The sequence below is a fragment of the Humulus lupulus genome, chromosome 4, assembly GCF_963169125.1.
Source record: "Humulus lupulus chromosome 4, drHumLupu1.1, whole genome shotgun sequence".
NCBI lineage: Eukaryota > Viridiplantae > Streptophyta > Magnoliopsida > Rosales > Cannabaceae > Humulus > Humulus lupulus.
The window spans coordinates 29,925,048-29,948,558 of NC_084796.1; the positions used below are offsets into that span (position 1 = coordinate 29,925,048).

At 36.8% G+C, this 23,511-nt stretch overlaps 1 protein-coding gene across 1 annotated transcript; it reads left to right on the forward strand.

Annotated features, from left to right (window-relative positions):
* Positions 1-12,674: 12,674 nt before the first annotated feature.
* Positions 12,675-13,622, forward strand: LOC133832043 (protein FAR1-RELATED SEQUENCE 1-like). Its single transcript, XM_062262434.1, has one exon. It carries the CDS (start codon positions 12,675-12,677, stop codon positions 13,620-13,622), a length of 948 nt encoding a protein of 315 aa, XP_062118418.1.
* The last annotated feature ends 9,889 nt before the right edge of the window (positions 13,623-23,511 follow it).

The window sequence follows — 23,511 nt, forward strand, 5'->3', positions numbered from 1 at the left end:
TATAGCTAAGTCAAGAAAAAAAAAGGGTAAATTACTAAGTGTCAAAATGGCTCAATCATTCGAGCAAAAGTTTACAAAATAAAACAAACTATATAAAACTAGTAAGACTACAACTAGTCATGCAGGTGTGCTCTAGCAAGATGGGAGTCACTGGCGTGCTTCTCTGGTGGGTTGGTCAACCCCCCCCCCCCCCCCCTCTCGGCCTCAGCTGCTCCTCTTGCTCGGAATGATAATGTAGAGGAGGCTGGAGTAGGGCCAGGAGGATTGGCAGCTTCCTCAGCAGCCCTTGCTTCACACCTAGCAAGCTCCTCTGCTTGGACCTCCTTGGTGAAAAGATCGAGCTTAAGAGGTTTATTCAGCTTCCAGACCTGGTAAAAGCAGTCGAAGCTAGCCTCCTCGAAGCGAGTTAAATCAAACTCCTTCTCTTGTTTCAACTCTTCATTCTCGCTTATTAGTCCTTCATTCTCACGAGCTAACTCCTTATTCTCAAGGGTCAGTTTCTCCAGTTGAGCGGTCAAGGACTGGTTGGTTTGAGCTTGCTGCCTAAGAGACTCATCCCGTTCAGCCACGGTCTTCTCTGCCTGCTCTAACTTGGATTTGGAGTCTTTTTCTAAGGCAGTTAGAGTCTTTACTTTAGCCTGGGCCTCCACCAGTTGATCATTCAGCACCTTGATCAACTCCTTGTAATCAACTGACCGCTGCTGGGCGTGACAGAAGGTCATAAGCGTCTGCATGAAAAACAAAAAGTTACTACAAAGCAATAGCATAAGCAATAATCTGTCTTATGGTGGAGTACTTATGTGTGTCAGCTGAGCAATCCCTCTATCTAGGACAGCGTCGACACTGAGTCGGGGAAGAGATTCAAAGCTTTAAATCGTTGATGCATCGCGGAGGGTCTGATCAGCTGACCCCCTGAGCTTGGTATCAGCAGCCCGGAGTGCCTCGCTCGGGCCGGGCGGGCCTGGAGGAGTTAGGCTCGCTGATGAAGGGAGTGACAAAGGAGCTAACGGTGGGAGTGTGGTCGACCCCTCAGGTTGCCTCCCTTGGCTGGGCGGCACTACCTTTGGAATCTTCCTCGGAGGTGTGGAGCCACTTCCATCGCCAGCTTTCCTCTTTGGAACAGAAGCAATGCACTGCCTGAACATATTTGGATCTGCAATAGAGGAAAACACAAAGTTGTTAGAGATATAAACATAATAAAATGTAGATAGTATATTACTACTACAATTTTGTTAGTCTCAAATCACCAAGTTATTAAACATATTCCTATGGTTACTGGACCTGAGTTGAGCATCTGGTTAATGAACTCGTCCTCATCGTTTGAAGACGAGCTAAGTTCTCTCTCAATCTGGATGGTTTTTCCTTTCCCAGATTGAGTAGAAATAGCAGATCTGCGCTGAGGTTGAGGCTGAGGCTCAGGCTCCCTAATGACAAGGTCACCGGGCCTATGAGAAAGCGGAGAGGGTCCAGGAGAAAACTGGTCAGTCACTATCTCCGTGCCCACATTGGACTGATCAGTTGTATTGTTCTCCCCGGTGGTACTTTCGACCGCCATATCTTGGTCACACGGTACCAGGCCCACCATCTGAAGGAGGTCCACAGTGACCAATTTTTTCACATCTTTCTCCGCAGGATTCATGCTAGCCAACTTCTCTGCTCGACCAAACATCCCCTCAGTAGGCAAGGGTCGCTCGAATGGACCCGCATGTGTAAAGGCCAAGTTGTTGGCCTTAATGTCCAATGTAAGGAAATATTCTTTGTGATACTTCCCGGGGTTCAATTTGTGAGAGATACCACTAAGGTATATAATCCCCTTTTGCCTGTGGTAGAGGTGGAAGAAGCCCGTGTTGTTATGGCTGGGATTGGTCCTGAGGTCAAATAGGTAGTGCACTTCGTGAGGGGTGGGCTCGTCCCAACCATGCAGGAAGTAGAGAATGTATAATGCAGACAATGCATGGATCCCATTCGGTGCAATCTAGAATGGGGAGACATTGAAGTAATCCGCTACAGACCGAAAATAGGTGTGTAGCGGAAGTGTCGCTCCGGCGTGCACATGATGCCTCGACCAGGCGCAGTATGCTCCACCAGGCCTATTGGTTCTCTGATGAGGGCCCGGGCATATCACGTTCGCCTTGCTCAAACCCAAAGCCTCGATGTGTTTGTGGAACAACGCGGGATTAAGCTTTGAAGCTTCGGCAATGAACCAGGAAGGTTCTTCTTCTCCCCCCTTTCGTGGCCTTTGAACAGCCAAGTCCTGGATCACAGTGGCAAACTTCTGAGAAGGAGATCCTGAAGGAGTTGCAGTGCGGGCATCACTGCGTTTCACCACCTTTTGCACCGCTCTACGGGCAACTTGTGGATCTTGTTCCTGGGGAAGTCTGTTAGATTTCTTCACCCTCATCTTCGACTGAGAAGCTTGTTGAAGAAACTGTTCCTCGTGGAGGAGATACAAAGCTGAGTGAGGAAGGATCTGCTTGAAGCGGCGAAGGCGATCTTCTGGAGTACAACTGGTAGACGATTTTGATGAGGAATCGCTGTTTAGAGGAGTCTCGATTGACTGCGGGACTGATGTATCAGAGTCTGTGTGGTTGTCACCTCCCCTATAATCAGAGCGATTCATCTACAAAAATAAATAAAAAATGGGGAGGTGAGTAACCATGCAGAAAAAATTCAACAAGAATAAAATTTATTTTTTTTCACGCTTAGAAAAATTTATCTAAGTGGTAAAAATATAGCACACATGGGAAAAAATAATCTTAGTGCCCAAGAGTGCTTAAAGGTGCCTAAAAAGTACTGGAAGTATTTAAGGTCACTAAAATTTATATGAATAATTTTTTTTTGGGGTTATTCAAAGAGGCTAGCACTTGTGTTTTGCGAGTGTGCATGCAAGGGGTTGTGTGTGTTTGAGAGGAAATGAAGAAGGCCGAAGCCAAGGGGTATAAATGTGGTCCGATCGGACCACATTCTTGATCCGAGGAAGTATTCATTCGAGCAGCAGCTGCTTGGGTCCGAAGAGTCTAGCTTCAGGCGAGTCCGAACCATGCGCCTCCGTGCGAGCCCAGCACCAAGTAGCCCCATAAGGCCCGATCGGACATAGCACGCCCAAGGAGATGCGCACCCCACGGTCCGAGCGAGTGAGGTCCGAGTGTCCGAACGCCTAGCATGCCTTGCACATCCGAGGAGCCTAGCCACCAGCAGCCCAACATGTCCGATCGGACATGGGCATCCAAGAAGGGTAAATGTGGTCCGATCGGACCACAACCTTGCCCAGAAAATTCAGTGGCCGATCGGCCACTTTCCTTAATCTACCCATTTTTCATACCCCAAGTTTAACCATAAAACCCAAACCGTATGAGTAAAGCCCTAGATTCCCTATCATAAACACACTTCTTCCTCCACACATACAAAAACAAGATCAAAACATAGAAGTGGAAAGGTTTTTTCATGTTCTTGAAATTTTCTATTCTTTCAAAAACCCCAAAAACCCATACTCATGATTTGTGTCAAATTGACCTATTTTTCTTGAAATTCCTTTGAAATTGAGGGAAATGTTGATTTACCCATAACACAAACATCATCAAAACAGCCACCCAACACATTATACAAGCATTCATATGATATTCATGAACAAACTCAACAAAAAGAAGCCATCAATGAGTTTCGGCCATGGCATGGGTTTTCATAGAATTTTTTTGAAAAATTACAACAATGTAAAGGCATGGAAAATAAGACTTACTCAAGGTTGGAGAACCTTTGGCTTGCTTGAAGATTTCTTGAAGATGGAGAGCTTCCCTTGAAGTTCTTGAAGATTCGGCAAAGAGAAGAGGAGTTTTGGGTTTCGGCCAAGAGAGAAGGAAGAAGAAGAGAGGTTTTTTAAAAAAATGTGATTTTTCTTGTGTGAAGAAAAGTGTGTAAAGTTGGGTTATTTAAAGGGAAAAAAGTTGGGTTTATTGTTTATTTTTGGACCCTTGGCATTCCGGGACTATTTTTTCTCCCCACGATCATGGGCAGTTTTTTGCAGTGTTCATGGGTCTGCTGCATGGAGATGAACAATTATTATTTTTATAATGACGTTGACTGAAGAAAAAGTTTATTATGTGAATGTACCATATAATAAACTTGGGGGGCAAATGTTATCCCAAAATTTGAAAAGGATGATGTGGCAGTAAAATTGACACGTGGCATGGATTAGTTGGGTGATCTGGCTTAGTAGTAGCCCAATGCATCAGTGAAGAATTTGGACTGCTTGAGAGATGTCATAGTCAAGCCAAATGCACCCGAGGAGAATACTTGGGCTAAGGTGGGCTTGGCTCGGACCCTAGTCCGAGGAGCCTAAGTGTTTGGTTCGGACCCTAGTCCGAGGAACCCATGCATGCCAAGAGATGGACATAGACCTTGGCCAAGGAGAGGCCACAAAAGGTTTGATCGGACCTTAGTTGGAGGAACCAAGTGCTTGGCTCGGACCATGTCCGAGGAGAGTCTCCTAAATGCTTGCCTCGGACCATGTCCGAGGGGAGCCTCCTAGGTGATTGGCTTGGACCATGTCCGAGGAGAGCCTTAGGTAATTGGCTCGGACCATGTCCGAGGAGAGTCCATACATATGTGCCAAGGAATTGGCTCGGACCCTAGTCCGAGGAGTACCCCAAGTAATGGCCTCGGACCCTAGTCCGAGGAGAGGTCCCAAGAGATTGCCTCGGACCTTAGTCCGAGGAGAGGCAAGGATGATTGCCTCGGACCCTAGTCCGAGGAGAAGGCAACAACAGGTCCGATCGGACCCTAGTCCGAGGAGCCAAATGACTTGGCTTGGACCTTAGTCCGAGGAGGCCCAAAACATATGGCTCAGACCCTAGTCCGAGGAATGCTAAAAAAGGTTGGCTCGGACCATGTCCGAGGAGAGCCAATGCATGTGGCTCAAACCTTGGTCCGAGGAGAACCAAGTGGAGTTGTGGTCGGATCTTGGTCCGAGGAAAGTAAGGGGTATGGTCCATATGCAGGTGTCCAGCATGCATATGTCCGACCAGAAGACGATATTCATCAACAAAACAGACTAGACTATGTCAAATTTCTAGAAACGACTTCAGTAAGAATCGGTCTGGGCACCGCGGGAATCTCTCAATCCTCACTCAAATTGAGGAATCTGTTGTATTTTAAATATTTCTTGTAATTTAAATATAATATGAATAATAAAATATCCTTATCTGAAGGGGATATCAGTTGAGGATCCCAAGCCTATAAATAGAGGGTTGATGGGATCGTAAAGGGACTTTTGGCAATTTGAGAATTGGTCTGAGTTCTAGAGAGAGAAAGTGCGTTTTTTCTTGAGAGAACCCATTTTGTATTCTTGAATATTTACACTGAAGAAACTCAGTTGACACTGGTTCATCTGATCTTGAGTGTGGATAAAGTAATAAAATCTCTAAGTGGACTAGGCTATTATCGATTGATCGGAGCTGAACCACTATAAAATCTCTTGTGTTATTTACTTTTCTTAATTAAACTGTCTGTGTCGTTTACATTCTCTTGAAGGCTTGTCGTTATTGACGTTCTCACGTCGTTGGCTAAAAACACAGTCAACATACAACAAAGGTTCATAGAACCTACACATATTTTTTAAATTACCTATTATTATGCCAAAAATTATATATAATTATTAAAATTACAACTTTTCAACTTCCCATCAAAACACAATGGTTTCAAAAATGATTTAGTATTTTTAAAAAAAAAATTATAACAATTATATTATTATACATTAATTAGGGCTTACACTAATTACTATTTTGGAGAATTAATTATTGAAAATATGTTAAATATTAAATGCACATCTTCATATTCAAAGACTCTAACTAACTATCTATATCCTAACATTAAATAAAAAAAATTAATATTACACAACTGTGGTTATCTAAACCCTAATTTCGAAAATTATAATGAAAATTTAAAAAATTATAATGAAAATTTCGAAATATTATTGGATTTATACATATTTTCAAAATTGCAAAATTATATTAAATGCTATTATAATTTCGAAATTTGTAAGTATCAAATTTTCAACCACCCCACTAATTATATTAATTAATGCTATTATAATTTCGAAATTTATAAGCATCAACTTTTCAATCACCCCACTAATTATATTAATTGATGCAATTTTAATAATATAATCAATTTAAATATAAAAAATATTGAATAGTGCTACACACCATTCGAAAAAAAATCAGAAGGAATAGGCTGGAGAAATGACTAGTTACGAAAATGGTTTGGAAGCTGAACAAGAAGATACAAAATCCTTATCTTCTGAACATGAAGTAGACCCTGCTGGGGGAACATGTATGGAAGAGACAAATGATGAAGATGTACCAGAAGACAATGTTGAATGTGGCATTAACGAAGAATGGACCGAACCTGATATTGCGCAATGGAGGAGCTTGCTTCAATTTTTGGATATTGACAAAGAACCAGAACATATACAGTTTTCAGACTTCGAAGGGAAGGAGTTTGTAAGTATTGAACAAGCATAATCTTTTTATTTTTTGTATGCGAAAATGATGGGGTTTAGTGTTAGAAAAAAATTGAAGAGGGAGGACAAAAAAGGTATTTTACACATTAGAAGTTGGGTGTGTTCAAACGAAGGTTTTAGAGAACAAAAATATTGTAATCTTGATAATAGGTGTAAAGAAGCTCGTGCTCTAACAAGAACGGGTTGTAATGCAGAGTTTAGAATAAATTTAAATAGGGAAACTAACTGCTGGATTACTAAGTGTTTTAATAACCACCACAACCATAAGTTTGCCCTCTTTCGTGAAAAATCATTTCTTAGATCTCATAGAATATTTAGGGACGAGATGAGGGAACAAGTTATGTCAATGAAGAGAGCCGGAATTAAGACATCCCAAATTTGGAATTACATGGTAGAAGTTCATGATGGTTGGAAAAATGTGGGATGTATCAAAGATGACTTGTACAAGGGAATCTGTAAAAAATATTCAACTTGGGATGATTGTGACACGTCCACAACAATGGATTATCTCGAAGCAAAATAAGGGTCGGACAACATGTTTTTCTACAAGTATGATGTAGATAAAGAAAATAGATTGACAAATTTATTCTGGTCTGACGGGACTTCCTAGGTTGATTACCAATTATTTGGTGATTGTTTGGCTTTTGATTCTACTTACAAAACCAATATGTATTTTTAATTTTTTTTTTACCTTATATCGATTTCATAGTAAAATTTCAAATATCATATTAATTTTTTGTTCAACAAGTACAGAAAGCCATTAGTAATACTACTTGGGTCTAATAATCATGACAAAACATGTGTGTTTGGAGCTGCACATCTTGATAATGAGACTTCGACCACATATGATTGGGTATTGGAAACATTTTTAGAGTGCATGGGTGGTCAGATGTGGTAAGATGCCGTCAGCAGTTTTGACAGACGGTTGTAAAGCAATGAACAAAGCACTGGATAATATTATGCCTGGTGTTCCACATCGTATTTTCTCGTGGCACATACTAAAAAATGCAATGCACCATGTACACAATATAGCACTCCATCAAGAATTGAAAAAATTTATTTTCAGGTAATACATAATTGGTGTTTTATCTTATTCTCTCAATTATAATATGAAAACATTTATATTTTTCTTTTTTACAAAAATATAGGTATTACAAGGAGGAAGAATGGGAGGATAATTGGAAAGTGACTGTGAATAAATATAGATTGACAAGAAATGCATGGGTGGAAGCACAATATGGCACAAGAAAGCAGTGGGCAGATACTTTTCTTCGTGTTATTTATTTTGGTGGAGCTATTTTTTTTTTTTTTTGGTAAATCAACAAGTTCATTTATACTAAAACTGTCAAACATTACACCTAACAGCACCTAAAAATAGGCCTGAGAAAAATTCATATATATACAACCTGAGAAAAACCTTTACAAAGATTTAAACCATTCTATGTCAATGCTACTAACTCTTTTAGGCATAACACCTTGAACTCTATTTTTGACATCACTTATAATAGTATTCATAATTAAGTCTACCCTTCTCACCTTGAACAGCCAAAAAACTTCATTCCTTGCTTTCCAAATATGATAAACCACTGCAGCAACAAAAGCCGCATAAACTTGCTTTCGGAACTTACTCATTTGAGCCCGAGAGATCCATCTCACAAGGCTGCTCAAATCTTCAGATGTTGCCCACAAACTCAGCTTTTCCTTGACCTTCTGAATACACCTTTTACTGAGATGGCATTTAAAGAATAGGTGCGATATACTTTCTTCATGAACATCACAGAGCAAGCAAGTTGAGTTGGTCACGATTTGGAAAGACAACAGTCTTTGCTTAGATTTTAATCTGTCAAGAAAGGCCAGCCACATGATGACACTGTGTTTTGGAATATTTAGCCTTCCCCAAACTGCAGAGCACCAATGGGTGCGGCTATATGCAGAACAGAGCAGTTGATGACCCTTTTTAATGGTATACTCTTCATGTATGAATCTAGGAATATCAATGAGAGGCTTGAATCGATCCTTAACTGCTACTATTTTTTTCCAATACCAACTACTTCTTGAAGGGGCTCTATGAGCCCACCAATCTTCATTCCTAATGTATACATTATGGACCCACTTTACCCAAAGATTATCCTTTTTGGTTGCAACAACCCAAATGTATTTCCCAAGAGCTGCTATGTTCCATTGAAATAGTTCTCGGAATCCAAGACCCCCTTCTCTCTTCGGCCTACAAGCATGCTCCCAAGCCACATTCCTAGCTCCAACAAAATGAGCCTGACCTTTCCATAAAAAAGCTCTGCCTATGGAGTTTATTCGCTTTAACACCTGTTTAGGAATGATCATAATCTGTGACCAATAAGAGTGTATAGAGATTAAAACAGAATTGATCAAGATTATTCTCCCTGCATAAGACAGATTGCGAGAGCTCCAGGTCCTAATTCGCAACACCATTTTTTCTAGTAAAATCTCACACTCCTTAGCAAAAATCATTTTGGCACAAATCAGAATTCCCAAGTACTTGAATGGTAAAGAGCCCCTGCTAAAACCAGAAGCCTCAAGGATCTGTTGCACTTCAACCTCAGTCATACCACAGCAATAAACCTCTGATTTAGCTTCATTTGGGTGAAGACCTGAAGTTTGAGAGAAGAGTTTCAGCCCTTGCAACATATAGTATATGGACCTAAAATCACCATGACAAAAAAGAAGAACATCATCTGCAAAACTCAAATGATTGAGTTGAAGAGCTTTACACCGTTCATGGAATTTAAAGTCCTCTTTTTGTCCCAGTGTCTTCATAATTCTAGACAAATACTCCATTCCCAAAACAAAAAGCAACGGGGACATGGGGTCTCCCTGTCGCAGCCCTCTTCCAGCAGCAAAAAACCCATGAAGAACCCCATTAAATATAAGCGAAAACTTGGGAGTGGTAACACATTGCATTACCAATTGAATGAACTTCATTGGGAATTTATAGGCAGCTAGCAATTCTTCCAAAAAATCCCATTCTAATGTGTCATAAGCTTTCCGGAGATCAAGTTTAATCATGCAATTTGGCTTTGCATTTTTCCTCCCATAATGTCTCACTAAGTCTTGGCACATCATAATATTGTGGGCTATAAAACGCCCCTGAACGAAGCCACCTTGATTCTGTGCAATCAGAGAAGGAAGTATCAGACGCAATCTTGAACATATCATTTTGGTTGTTGCCTTGTAGAGTACGTTGCAACAAGCGATTGGCCTATAATCACTCACAATATTCGGACACTTACTCTTAGGGACCAAAGTGAGCACCGTGGAGTTAAGTTCTTTCAAAAGACTACCCGAATGTAAGAAAGACAAAATAACATCACAAACCTCATTGCCGACAATATCCCAATTATCCTGAAAAAAATAGCTCGAGAATCCATCAGGACCAGGTGCTTTGCTTCCAGGGATAGAAAAAATAGCTTGCTTTACTTCATCATTCATATAGTCAGCCATTAGCATTGAACCTTGTTCTTTAGATACAAGAGCACCCTCTTCTACAACTGCTTTTATAACATGTCTTCTATCAGCCATTTTAGAACCTAGTAAAGTAGTGTAAAACTGTAAAAAGGCTTCAGTGACCTTATCTGGCTGGTCATGCCAAGTTCCCTTCTCATCTGTAATCGAATAGATTCTGTTTTGAGTATGCCTTGTTCGAATACTTGCATGAAAGAAAGCTGAGTTTTCATCACCCTCTTTCAACCAATGCACTCTAGCCTTTTGGTGAAGAAATGAACAATGTACTTTATGAGTCATAACATACTGGTCTCTACCCATTTTTTCCTTCAGAATCAACTCTTTATTTAGAGGGTCTTGCTGAAGTTGCAGCTGACACTCAGCTAAAAGTTTCCTCTTCTAAAAGTCTGCCACCTGAATATCAGTAAATCCCTCTTTATTGAGCTCCTTAAGTACCAGCTTAACTTGTCTCAACTTGGAAACTAACTTATACATAGCTGTCCCATTAGTGCTGATATTCCAAGTATTGAGAAGCTTTTGAGCAAAATCTGGAGCAGTCTTCCACATATGAAAGTATTTAAAAGGTTTCTTGCCAAAGTTAGTTTCTTGATACACAGTTACAAGAGCTGGACTATGATTAAACAAATCTTCATTCAAAAAGTTTACCTCTGCTTCTGTATACTTATCTAACCACAATTAATTCGCTAGAACTCGGTCTATCTTTGAGTAAATACGAGCATCCCCTTGCTGTTTATTACTCCATGTGAAAAAATTTCCACGAAACTTCACATCTTCTAACTGACAAACAGCAACACAATTTCGGAAAGCCTCAGATTTTTTATATTTCACACGCATTCCAATCCTTTCCTCTTTAGTACGAATATCATTAAAATCACCCATGACTATCCAAGGATCTTTCATTCCTGCCGAAATATGCATCATATCAGCCCACAATCCATTTCATCACTCTTCTTCATTGAAACCATAGACAAAAGTAACGTAAAAACTCAATGTAGCATGCATGGGTCTCACAAGCAAATGAATCATTTGACTAGAGCAAAATCGGACACTAACGTCAAACATAATAGGATTCCAACTAACTATTATTCTCCCACCACTATACCAAGCATTATTAGATGTGAAGCACCACCCATCAAACATACGAAGGTACAAGGCACCCAAATGATCCACCTTGGCCCTCGTTTCAAGGAGACCAATCAATCCCAACTCTTTTTGAAGAAAAGAATTTCTTAACTTCAAATTGTTTCTTTGGATTATTAATCCCCCTGACATTCCAACTTAGAATCCTATCCATTAGAAAGGGGAGGATCTCCCCCTCCCTCTGTGTTAACCTTTTCCAGCTCAACTTGAGAACTCTCTCCATTTGTACTATTCAAAACCTGAAAACTGTTAGCTACTACAGTGGGTTAAGACACAGTTATAGTCCGCTTGCCACTTCTTAGCACTCTCTGAAAACCATCTTCATCAATCAAAGCCTCCTGTTGAACGTCTGAAACTGTATTCTTCACATTGTTGTCCTTTTTGATCACCCATTCTTTTTTCTGGCCTACCCTCTTCCTACACAGTTCAGTAGTATGCCCAAATCCCTTACAATGACCACAAACCACCGGCTTCCATTCAAAGTGAACATCAATTGTCACCCTCTGACCAAACTCATTTATAAAAGAAATCTCATACGGAAACTCCTGTGATAAAGTAACTTCAATCAATATCCGTGGATAATTCAGCCTTTCCTTGTTTTTAGTAACCTCATCAACTTTAATTGGCTTCCCTAGTTGGCTCACAATTTTGAATAAAGACTTCTCCCCCCAATACTTCAATTCAAGTCCAGAAAGGTGAATCGAAGTAGGAATGGGTGCCACATCTTCTTTCCTAAAGTCTGTAACAACGTCCCATGGCTTAAGAATAACAGGCTTATTGTAAAAAAAAATATATCCACCATTAAGAACTTCATCCCTGTCTTGTACAGAAGCAAACCAGATTATGAACACACCATGAGAGAGAATTCCCACTTTATCTACTTTAGACTTCCACATTCGTTTGGCAAAACCCTCTAAAACAGAGATTGGAGGGTTTGCACCTAGTACATAGCAGACTATAGATGAGTTCCAGAATTGAACTTCATCTTCAATATCTTCCAGCTCAATCTTAACATCATCAATCACAGTCCCTTTCCCCAATTCACTTGCAAATTTCGAACTCAGATTCTGAACAATATGATCAGAACACAATATCGGAGGAGAAGATTGCTTACCTTCTGCAATTTCTTGTGAACATATTTGAGAAGCTTGGATAAACCGAGAGAAGGTTTTCTGAATGTCCGCCTGTTGCTGTAAGTGCAGCAGAGTATATTTCAGAGATACAATTTCCTGCTCATCTATCTGGGTATCAAGCTCATCACCGTGATAATCGTCATTCTCAAATTCAATCGGTTCCACACCCAAAAGTTCCGTCATGGATCTGGTTTTCCGAACACCATCTGAAGAAGATGGTCCTTTCTTTTTCTTCTTCTTCCCCTGAGCTTTCGCCTTCCCCTGAACCCCCTTTGCCATTGCACCAGCCAGAAGCTGAGAAAGAAAAGCTTCAGACGAAAACTTATGATTGAATTATCTGATATATTTTTTTTTGGTGGAGCTATTGCTACGGTAGATGCAAATCTATGAATGCATTCTTGAAAAGAGATTTGCAAAATAAAATACCAGTGTGGATGTTTATACGACACTTTGACCATGCTTTATCTATGTTACCTTACAACGAGATGAAAGAACACTACAAAACTAATTTGACTGAACCAGTTTTGAACCAGACAACTATGTCGTGTGTGGAGGATGAAATTTCTTCAATTTTCACAAGGGAAATTTTTACAACTATAAGAAAGGAGATACGGCGTGACAATAATTATATTGTCCTGAAGGATGATAAGATACCAGGTTATACTGTTTGTTTGGTGAAAAAATATATTGGTTCTGGATTAAAGCGCAAAGTGTTAATCTCCAACAATGGGGATGATGTGCGATGTGATTGCTATTCTCTTGAGACAAAAGGAATTCCATGTAGACATATTTTTATTTCATTGAAGAATTTGGAGAGAAGAAGTTTGCCAATTTGTTTGGTAAATAGATGTTGGCTAAAAGATGCTAAAGAAGTTCAACTGTTAACTCAAGGTAATGAAAGAAAGTGTCCTCATCCTGAAGTTATTGAAAATTCTAGGTACGGTGGTGTAACCACACAAACTACTATCACGTCGTACCTTGCTACAAGATCGCGAGAAGCATTTCAAAAGGCTATGAAAGTTATATCAGAGTTTAATGCAGAATTGGAAAAAATGCCACCAGATGAAGAGTTAAAACATCCTCAAAATGATGAAGGAGTATTTCCTAATAATATTTTGGACTCTCAGATTAAAATAACAAAAGGCAGACCAACTACAGCCAGTTTGTCGAAATCATTCTATGGAGGTGCAAAGAAGAGAAAACCAAAAAAATCGCTTTTACATTGCAAGTATTGTGGTGAGGTTGGACATGATTCAAGGAATTTTCCTATGCAGCCAAAGTCAACTACAAAGAAAAATGGTCATTCGAAGAAGAAGAAAAAAATCAATCCATGATTAGTGGAATCTTTTGTATAATTGTTTACAAACACTTTCTGTATTGTAATCATTAATTTCGGCTACAAAAATATAGTGCTAATTATTGTGTTTTTTTCTTTCAAATATTATAAATATGGTATTGAGAATTGGAAAATTTAATTCATTTGTATAATTAGGGCCTACACTAATAATTAGTTTAAACAATTAAATATTGAATATATGTTAAATATTAAATGCACCTCTTCATATTCAAAGACAATAACTAACTATCTAAACCCTAATTTCGAAAATTATAATTAGATGTGTAACATTTATTAATATACAAACCCTAATTTCGGCTATGCCAATTGTGGTTTACAATTAATATTGAAATTTTTTAGCATTAAAAATACAAAATAATTGCACATCTTAAATATGGTATTTAGAAGTGGGAATTGTTAATGCACCTCTTCAAATTGAAAGATTCAAAGCATATCTATATCCTAGCATTTAGTAAATAATTAATTATTATATAAAAATATATTTTTATCATTAATTTCAGCTACAACAATATAGGGCTAATTATTGTGTTTTTTTTCAAATATTATAAATATGGTAATGAGAATTGGAAAATTTAATTTATTTGCATAATTAGGGCCTACACTAATAATTAGTTTGAACAATTAAATATTGAATATATGTTAAATATTAAATGCACCTCTTCATATTCAAAGACAATAACTAACTATCTAAACCCTAATTTCAAAAATTATAATTAGATGTGTAAAATTTATTATTATACAAACCCTAATTTCGGTTATGCCAATTGTGGTTTACAATTAATATTGAAATTTTTTAGCATTAAAAATACAAAATAATTGCACATCTTAAATATGGTATTGAGAAGTGGGAATTGTTAATGCACCTCTTCAAATTGAAAGATTCAAAGACTATCTATATCCTAGCATTTAGTAAATAATTAATTATTATATAAAAATATATTTTTTATCATTAATTTTGGCTACAAAAATATATGGCTAATTATTGTGTTTTTTTTCTAATATTATAAATATGGTATTGAGAATTGGAAAATTTAATTCATTTGCATAATTAGGGCCTACACTAATAATTAGTTTGAACAATTAAATATTGAATATATGTTAAATATTAAATGCACCTCTTCATATTCAAAGACAATAACTAACTATCTAAACCCTAATTTCAAAAATTATAATTATATTTGTAAAATTTATTAATATACAAACCCTAATTTTGGCTATGCCAATTGTGGTTTACAATTAATATTGAATTTTTTTAAGATTAAAAATACAAAATAATTTCACATCTTAATGTTCTATTGAGAAGTGGGAATTGTTAATGCACCTCTTCAAATTGAAAGATTCAAATAATTAATTATATAAAAATATATTTTTTATCATTAATTTCGGCTAAAAAAATATGTAGTTTTAATTGTTTTTTTTTCAAATATTATAAACATGGTATTGAGAATTGGAAAATTTAATTCATTTGCATAATTAGGGTTTAAAGTCATTTTTTTTATAATTAATTTCGGCTACAAAAAAATAGGGCTAATTATTGTTTTTTTTTTTTAAAATTTCGAAATTGGAGAAGTAATTTAATCATGGTATTGAGAATACATCAAGAAAAAACTAAAACATTTAAAAAAACCAAAATCAGCAATGTCAACATTATTATATTAATCATAAACTAAACAAAAAACATTTAAAAAAAATACATCAAGAAAAAACTATAACAATCATAAATAAAACTCTTAGAAATCTATTGACCTTGCTTTGTAGTTTTAATTGTTTCATCATCTATTAGCATCTTCATATACTTTTCAAAGCGTTTTTTGTCACCGCCTGTTAAAACTTTAAAGATTCGTTGTTCACCAATCTTAACTTTCACCATTTCTTCATTCCAAATTTGGATCTCCAACATCAAGTTTCTAACCATAAGCTTGGTTAACTCCGCTCTTTTCTCTTGTTGGGCGATGGAGAAGTTGATGAGATCACAAACGTTGCTCCGTGGGACATGATAGTCTCTTTCCTTAGTCAATGTTTCTACTATTGACAATTGCTCCCTTAATAAATCAATCATAACTAGAATTGGTAATTGAAAGGCAATGAAGTCTTCCATGTTCAACATCTATTCTAACTCTAACCAAATATAAAGATTTTTTTTCTATCTGTCTTTGAAATGTAGAATATATAGGACAACACTCTAACCAAGTATTATGAAGCAATGCAACCTTTTCAAAGTCTTTTTTTATATAGAATTTCGGTTTCCTTAGGGATTTTATTTGGCAATATTAAAAAATAATAATTAATATGGAATATATTTTAAATATTAAATGCACATTTTCAAATTCAAACACTCTAACCAACTATCAAAATCTTAGTATTAAATCAAAATTTATTAAATTAATATTTTTATATTCCCATATTTCGGCCACAACAAAATATTAGAGAGAATAATTATTTTTTTTCTAAAAAATTAAATATAGTTTTGAGAATTGTGAAAATTCAATTAATTTGCATCATTAGGGTTTACAATAATTATTAGTTTGAACAATTAAATATTGAATATATCTTAAATATTATACACATTTTCAAATTCAAACACTCTAACCAACTATCAAAATCTTAGTATTAAATCAAAATTTATTAAATTAATATTTTTTAAACCCATATTTCGGCCACTACATTTATTAGGAGAATAATTGTTTTGTTTTTAAAAAAAATAAATAAATATAGTTTTGAGAATTGTGAAAATTCAAATAATTTGCATAATTAAGGTTTACACTAATTATTAGTTTGAACAATTAAATATTGAATATATCTTAAATATTAAATGCACATTTTCAAATTCAAACACTCTAACCAACTATCAAAATCTTAGTATTAAATCAAAATTTATTAAATTAATATTTTTATATACCCATATTTCGGCCACAGCAAAATATTAGAGAGAATAATTATTTTTTTTCTAAAAAATTAAATATAGTAATGAGAATTGTGAAAATTCAATTAATTTGCATAATTAGGGTTTACACTAATTATTAGTTTGAACAATTAAATATTGAATATATCTTAAATATTAAATGCACATTTTCAAATTCAAAAACTCTAACCAACTATCAAAATCTTAGTATTAAATCAAAATTTATTAAATTAATATTTTTTTTAAACCCATATTTCGGCCACTACATTTATTAGGAGAATAATTGTTTTGTTTTTAAAAAAATAAATAAATATAGTTTTGAGAATTGTGAAAATTCAATTAATTTGCATAATTAGGGTTTACACTAATTATTAGTTTGAACAATTAAATATTGAATATATCTTAAATATTAAATGCACATTTTCATATTCAAACACTCTAACCAACTATCAAAATCTTAGTATTAAATCAAAATTTATTAAATTAATATTTTTATATAACCATATTTCAGCCACAAAAAAATATTAGAGATAATAATAATAATTTTTTAAATTAAATATAGTTTTGACAATTGAGAAAGTTTAACTAATCTGCATAATTAGGGTTTACACTAATTATTATTTTGAACAATTAAATATTGAATATATGTTAAATACGAAATGCACCTCTTCATATTCAAAGACAATAACTAACTATCCAAACCCTAATTTCAGCTATGCCAATTATGGTTTACAATTAATATTGAAATTTTTGAAGATTAAAAATAAAAAACAATTACACATCTTAAAATTCAAGAACTCTCCTTTTAGATAATAATAGTCTTTTTCAAGACAATATAGATATTTGAATGGGTACAATAATAAAAATAAAACCAACAAAATTAAACATAAAAATACTTGTGGAAACAGTAAAAAAAAATACTACTAATCTTCGACCTTCCTCTTCTTATTGGCGTGATCTTCTTCGATCATCATCTTCTTTGTTGGGTTTTCACTGATACGACGAAGAAATTTCATAGTTACCTCTTTGTGGTCTTCATGTGGCACCTTCTCAATGTGTTTGCAACTTCTCTTGATCTTTGCTAGTTCAATTTGTCATTTATTTATTTCCTCCTTCAAGTTTTCAACATATAACTTGGTTAGTTCCCTTCTCATTGTCTTTGATATACTGGCAAATGGATAAGGAATTCAACCAGCATCTTCAAAATGTGTACCGTCTCCAACCTTGGTGATTGGTAAGGTAGGCAAAGTTTCGGCAATCTTCATCAATGATTGAAGATTCTCAATCATTCCTTCTACTAGAGACAAGTATTCTTGATCTACATCAGACATGGCTAAGAGTAGAAAGAAATGATAAAAACTGTGTTAATTTTTTTACTAAAATAATAAGATATGTAGAGGTTCAAATTAAGGTGTGTGATGTATAAATAAGTAGGGTTTCAAAGACACATGACTGTTCAATTTTTTTGAATATATTTTGACCAATAACACTAAATAATTACATAATTTTTGGCCATTTAATAGGGAATTGGATATTATTGGAAAGTAGATAATATGGTTATTTTATTAATAAATATGAAACACTTGAGCACATAAGATTCACCCACCTATGCTATTTTGAAAATAATGGTAATTGGCAATTGTTAATAAATCCAGCAAATTATTAACAAAATTTTGGAATTGATAGTTATATTATAACATTAAATAACAAAACAACTTCAAATGTAGTACATTTGATTCCCTAAAGAAAATAAAGAGGAACATATGGTTATTTTTTATTTGAACCATGCATGTGATTGAAAAGCAAAGACTCATGATAATTAATTTCATATTCAACATCAAACAGTTGTTGCCTCCAAAACAAGTCTTCCTTCTCCAAACCTTCAATAAAAGATAACGCTAAATCTTTTTGAGCTTGTTCAATATCTTTCAAATCCAAAGGATTTGTCAAGTATCGTTGGATTACCTGATCTGCCAAGATCATCCTTATTGTACTTCTTTCATGAAAATTTTGCAAGAGGCGCGACTGAATATCATCCCGCAAAGCATGTAAGTCTCCAGTGATGAATCTTTCTTTGCATTTGGAAATGGAATGACGGCGAACAATTTCCACCATAAATTTGTTATGCATTATGTTGTGACTCATCTTGAACTATCACTTTTCAATAATGAATAATGTTGTCACTTATATAGTATGTTTTTATTATTATTCATAATTAACAATGGAATATGAGAGTTTAATGCATTTCTCATTAAAATGGTTACATTGATTATAAAGAGATGTAACATGTCCCAACCTATAACAATTAAATATTCAATTGGTAATTTCGAAAATATATTTACATATCTAAACAAAAATATATATTTGTTTTTTTTTAAAAATAAAAGTAATTAAGATAGGCTTTTATTATAGTTTTTATAGCATTTTTCATTACTATTATTACAGTGATTAAATGTAAATTGATAATTTCGAGAAGACCTTTTACATATCCAAGAATTATAGTTGTGGCATGTGTGTTTTAGTATTTATTATAGTTGTGGGATGTGTGTTTGAGTATTATGTAACATTTTAGTTTTTAATAATTTGTATAGTTTTCGAGATCTACAAAGATATATTAAATAAATTACTATATTTTGTATTTAATATACATTTCGATAATTAATATAAATAAATAATTATAGTTATTTTATGTAATTTTTTAATTTTTTATTAATTTTAAAAGTTATCAAATTCTAAAAAAATATTAAATAAATTACTAAATTTTAGATTAATTATATTTTCTGAAAATTATTATTAATAAATAATTATAGTTACTTAAAATATATTATGGTTTAGTGAGAAATTATTATCATAAGTTACTCTTAACATTTTGCCATTTACTTATCGTAACAATTTATAATGTTCATGTGTTGAAGAACATTGCAAACAAATAAATTGAAGAATATTGTAGAGAAACTAAAATTCATAAAATAAAATTCATAGACGACAAATTACAAAGAGAAGAAAACTAATATTGTCAAAATAAAAACTTTAATAAGAAATAACATTTTTCAAAATTTGAGCAGACTATTATCTTTATTTTCATCATGAACAACCTTCAAGAGTTCTTGGAGCCAAAAGTGTTCTTCCTTCTCTACAGCATGGATGAATTTTTGAATGATGGTTGTTGAGAAAGTTGCATCTTGCGTGCCTCAGGACTCCATAGGCGACTTGAGATGCATCGAGATGAAAAGAGAGACCCAAGTTTAGTCTTTCTGGTACAGAGAAGAACCAAGCGTTGATTGATTTCATCCTTCTTCTTTTTTATCTCTACCGATGTGGTGAGCTCTTCAAGATTAAGAGTTGTATTATCATATATTAATTCAACAACTTTATTGAGGAACACATCGTCTCGTTCCATATCCTTCACGTCTACCAAATTTTTTTTTCCTTTTTCATTTTCATCATCCGTAACATCTGCCCATTTTCGCTTCCCTTTTGCTATATGATCAATGTCTTCAATTTTTGGCTTATCTTACTGTACATCATTGTTGTCGTCCATTTTTTGATTGCCTTCCTCAAAAATAATAATATCAGTCATTTTTTGCTTCTCTTTCTCCATATCATTGACCATATCTTTGTTTTGATTCTCTTTATAGATAGTCTTGATACCCTCCTTATTTTCATTCTCTTTCTCCATATCGTTGATGTACTCCATTTTTTTTTATTATGTTTCTCTATTTTTTAGGTTATCTTTTGTTATACCCAGATTTCGAGCCATGTTAAATGTGACCTCGAAAGCTGGATTCGCAGCGAATGAACTCGTAAAGTCTGAAGTATGTTTCAAGACTAGGCATCGAGCCTGCAAAGCTGAGACGACTTCGAATATGGTGGCCTCGAAGTCCACACGATCTCGAAGGGTAGCACCCGAGATGCATCTATCCTCAGGGATGACCTCGGATCAGGGGTTCCGAGCCTGACGCGAGTACGATCTCGAAAGCCATGTGACCTCGGGAGAGGTCATTAGCTCGAAAGTTGATGTAAGACCTAGGAGAATAAGGCCTTGGAGATATATGATAATAACCTTGAACATCTTCCAGTGTTGTCCATAAGAGACGTGGTCTACATTTATTAATGTAAATCCCCTGAAATCATGGGATATTATTTGATTAGTTATACGCTCCCTGGTCTTCAGGGGACGTTTCCTTTTATATCGGATTACAGGCATTTAAAGCCATTTGATTTATTTGCAAATAAAGAGTAACTACCCAAAATATGTGGGATAGTATTCTGCATTCTTCTCTATAAATAGAGAAGTCATGCACCATTGTAAAGGACCAAATTTCTGGATCTTGGGAGTAATCTCTGAAGAATTCATGCTTGAAGAATTTTCAGAGATCATCTTGAGCTTAATAGAAAAGACTCGTGGACTAGGCAGATTTAACTGCTGAACCACGTAAAAATCGTGTTTTGTATTATCATATTTTTTGGCCATTACTAGTTATTGTTTACGTGCTCTTCTTTCACTGTTGACGAAAAACGGCGTCAACAGTTTGGTGCTTTCATTGAGAGCCTTAAGCATTCATCCCTGAGTAAGTCATGGCCACTAATAATCAGAACACACCTGAAGGAAATTACCCAAGACGTTCTGGGAAACAGCCAATGGAAAACCCGGATGTTGAAGAAAGAAGTGGATCTTCCGATTCCCGGGGACCACCCGCTCCACCAAGGGATGAGGATATGTATTACAATCCTGAGTGGTATGTTCCCATTGTGGAACTTGAAAACCGGCAACTGAAGCAGTAGTTGGTAGAGGCCAACAAACGGAATGAGGAGTTGACAAGGATAGCCGCACAAGCGCAGGTGGCTCAGCCCCCGCCTCCGCGCAAAAACCAAGTCCCTCCTCTGAGGGACGTACACTTTCCTCCCCGTAGATCCCGTGGGCGTCCACGAAAAGATGCTGCCATAAGGAGGCCGGCTCAACCTCCGACACCAGCAGAGCCATCTACTCCACCTAGGCCCCAGAGGAGTACTCGGGCTCGGGCCCCGGCTATCCCGCCTGTGGAAGTACCTGCAGGAACTGAGAACAACCGAACCCCTGCAGAGGCTCGGACTCAGATACCTGGGAGCGCACCAAATGCGAACGACCCATCTCGGGAAAATTCTAGACCATCTAGGCCGTGACATGGATGGCAGCCACCGTCGCCTATACAGTTTCCTCCATCACCTATAAGATATCCTTCGACTCCCCGTAGGAATGCTCAACCAGTTCGAGGTCGGGGCGAAAGACGTGCGGGAGGAAGACAAGGAAACGAGGAGGCTTTCCAGGAGCGGAGAGGCGCCCCATCTGAAAAAAGTCAAACATCTCGGTCTCGCACGGTGGAGACGAGGCGACATGGAAAGAATCCATCACGAGATAACCAGGCGATGAGTTTTACCAGTGATGAATCTGGAGATACCAGGTCGGTCAGCAAGCATGACCGAGGTCGTAAGAATACTGGAAACCACAGAAGTCGTCCCGACCTGCGAGAGCACCGAAACCAAAGTCGAGGTAATGATGACCCAATAAATCCGGACCTGAGGGATCGCTTGAATAGGTGTAGAGATCCCTTGCAGAGACGCGAGCCTGGGATTATGATCGATGACAACCGATTCCAGACAGTGCCTCTTGCGGACCCAGTCCAAGAAAGAATCGACCAGCTTGAAAAGGCTTTTAGGCTTTTGAAAAGCGAGCAAAGGAATGATCGATATGAAGACTCTGACGAGGAGCTCGAACCGTTTGCTCCCCATATTTCCAATACTCCATTTCCTCAAGGGTTTCGGATCCCTCACGTCCCGACGTTTGAAGGAAAGACCGACCCGTGTAGTCATCTGAGCACGTTCAACACCATAATGAGAGCCAGTAACGTGGGTTACGAGCTCAGATGCATGTTGTTTCCAGCATCATTGACAGGATCTGCCAAAAGTTGGTTCGAAAAATATAAGAGACACTCAATAATTTCTTGGGAGCAGTTGTCTAAAGACTTTAAGAAGCAATTCAGAGCAATGATGGGGGTCAAACCAGAGGCATCAACCTTAACTAACATTCGACAACAGCCGGGCGAAACACTAAAAAGTTACTTAACAAGGTTTAATCTGGAAGTCGCTCGAGCTCAGGACGTGGATGACAGTGGGCACCTAATGGCTATCCGAGTCGGCGTAATGCCGGGAAGTTCCTTTTGGGACGACATGAAAAGAAAACCATTAAGGTCCATAACCGAGTTTAACAGACGAGCGTAGAGGTTTGTCAATGTAGAGGAAGCGAGGTCGACACTTAATGCGACTTCCCAGCCCGAAACTACAACGATAAACGTCAACTCTGCCTCAACCTCGGCGGACCCAACAGCTCCAAAGCCTGTCGCGGAAAACCCCTCCAAGAGGAAAAAGAACGAAGGGAGTAACCCCGAAGCCGAGGGAGGAAAGAAAAAGAAGGGGGAGAGATATTTCTCCGTGTATAGAGTATACACCGAGCTCAATGAGTCTCGGGAGAACATATACCTGGCTAATGAAAACCAGGTCCCCTTTAGGCGTCCGGACCCGATGAGAAATCAAAAATCCAAGAGGGACTCCAGTAAGTATTGCCGATTTCACAGAGACACCTGGCATACAACCGATGAATGTCGACAACTGAAGGACGAGATCGAAGGATTGATCTAGAGAGGTTACTTCCGGAAATATGTCAAAAACCAGAGTACTAGTCAGGCGGCCGCGAGCCAGAGAGTAGCCGCACCCCCGACGGCACAAAACAATAATTCCCGAGCTCGGGAAGAAGACAGGCCCCCGCCGATAGATGGAGAGGATGTAATAACCATCTCGGGAGGGCCTCATCCCGCAGGAATAGGCAGGAATGCCCAAAAGAGATACGTTAACGAGTTGAAAACTGGGGATGGGTCTCCTTATGAACCCGAACCTAGGGCTCCAAAAAGCCAGAGGATTGAAACACAAC

Coding starts and splice junctions, on each gene's coding strand:
- LOC133832043 (XM_062262434.1), top strand. CDS start 12,675: ATGAATGCATTCTTGAAAAGAGATTTGCAAAATAAAATACCAGTGTGG.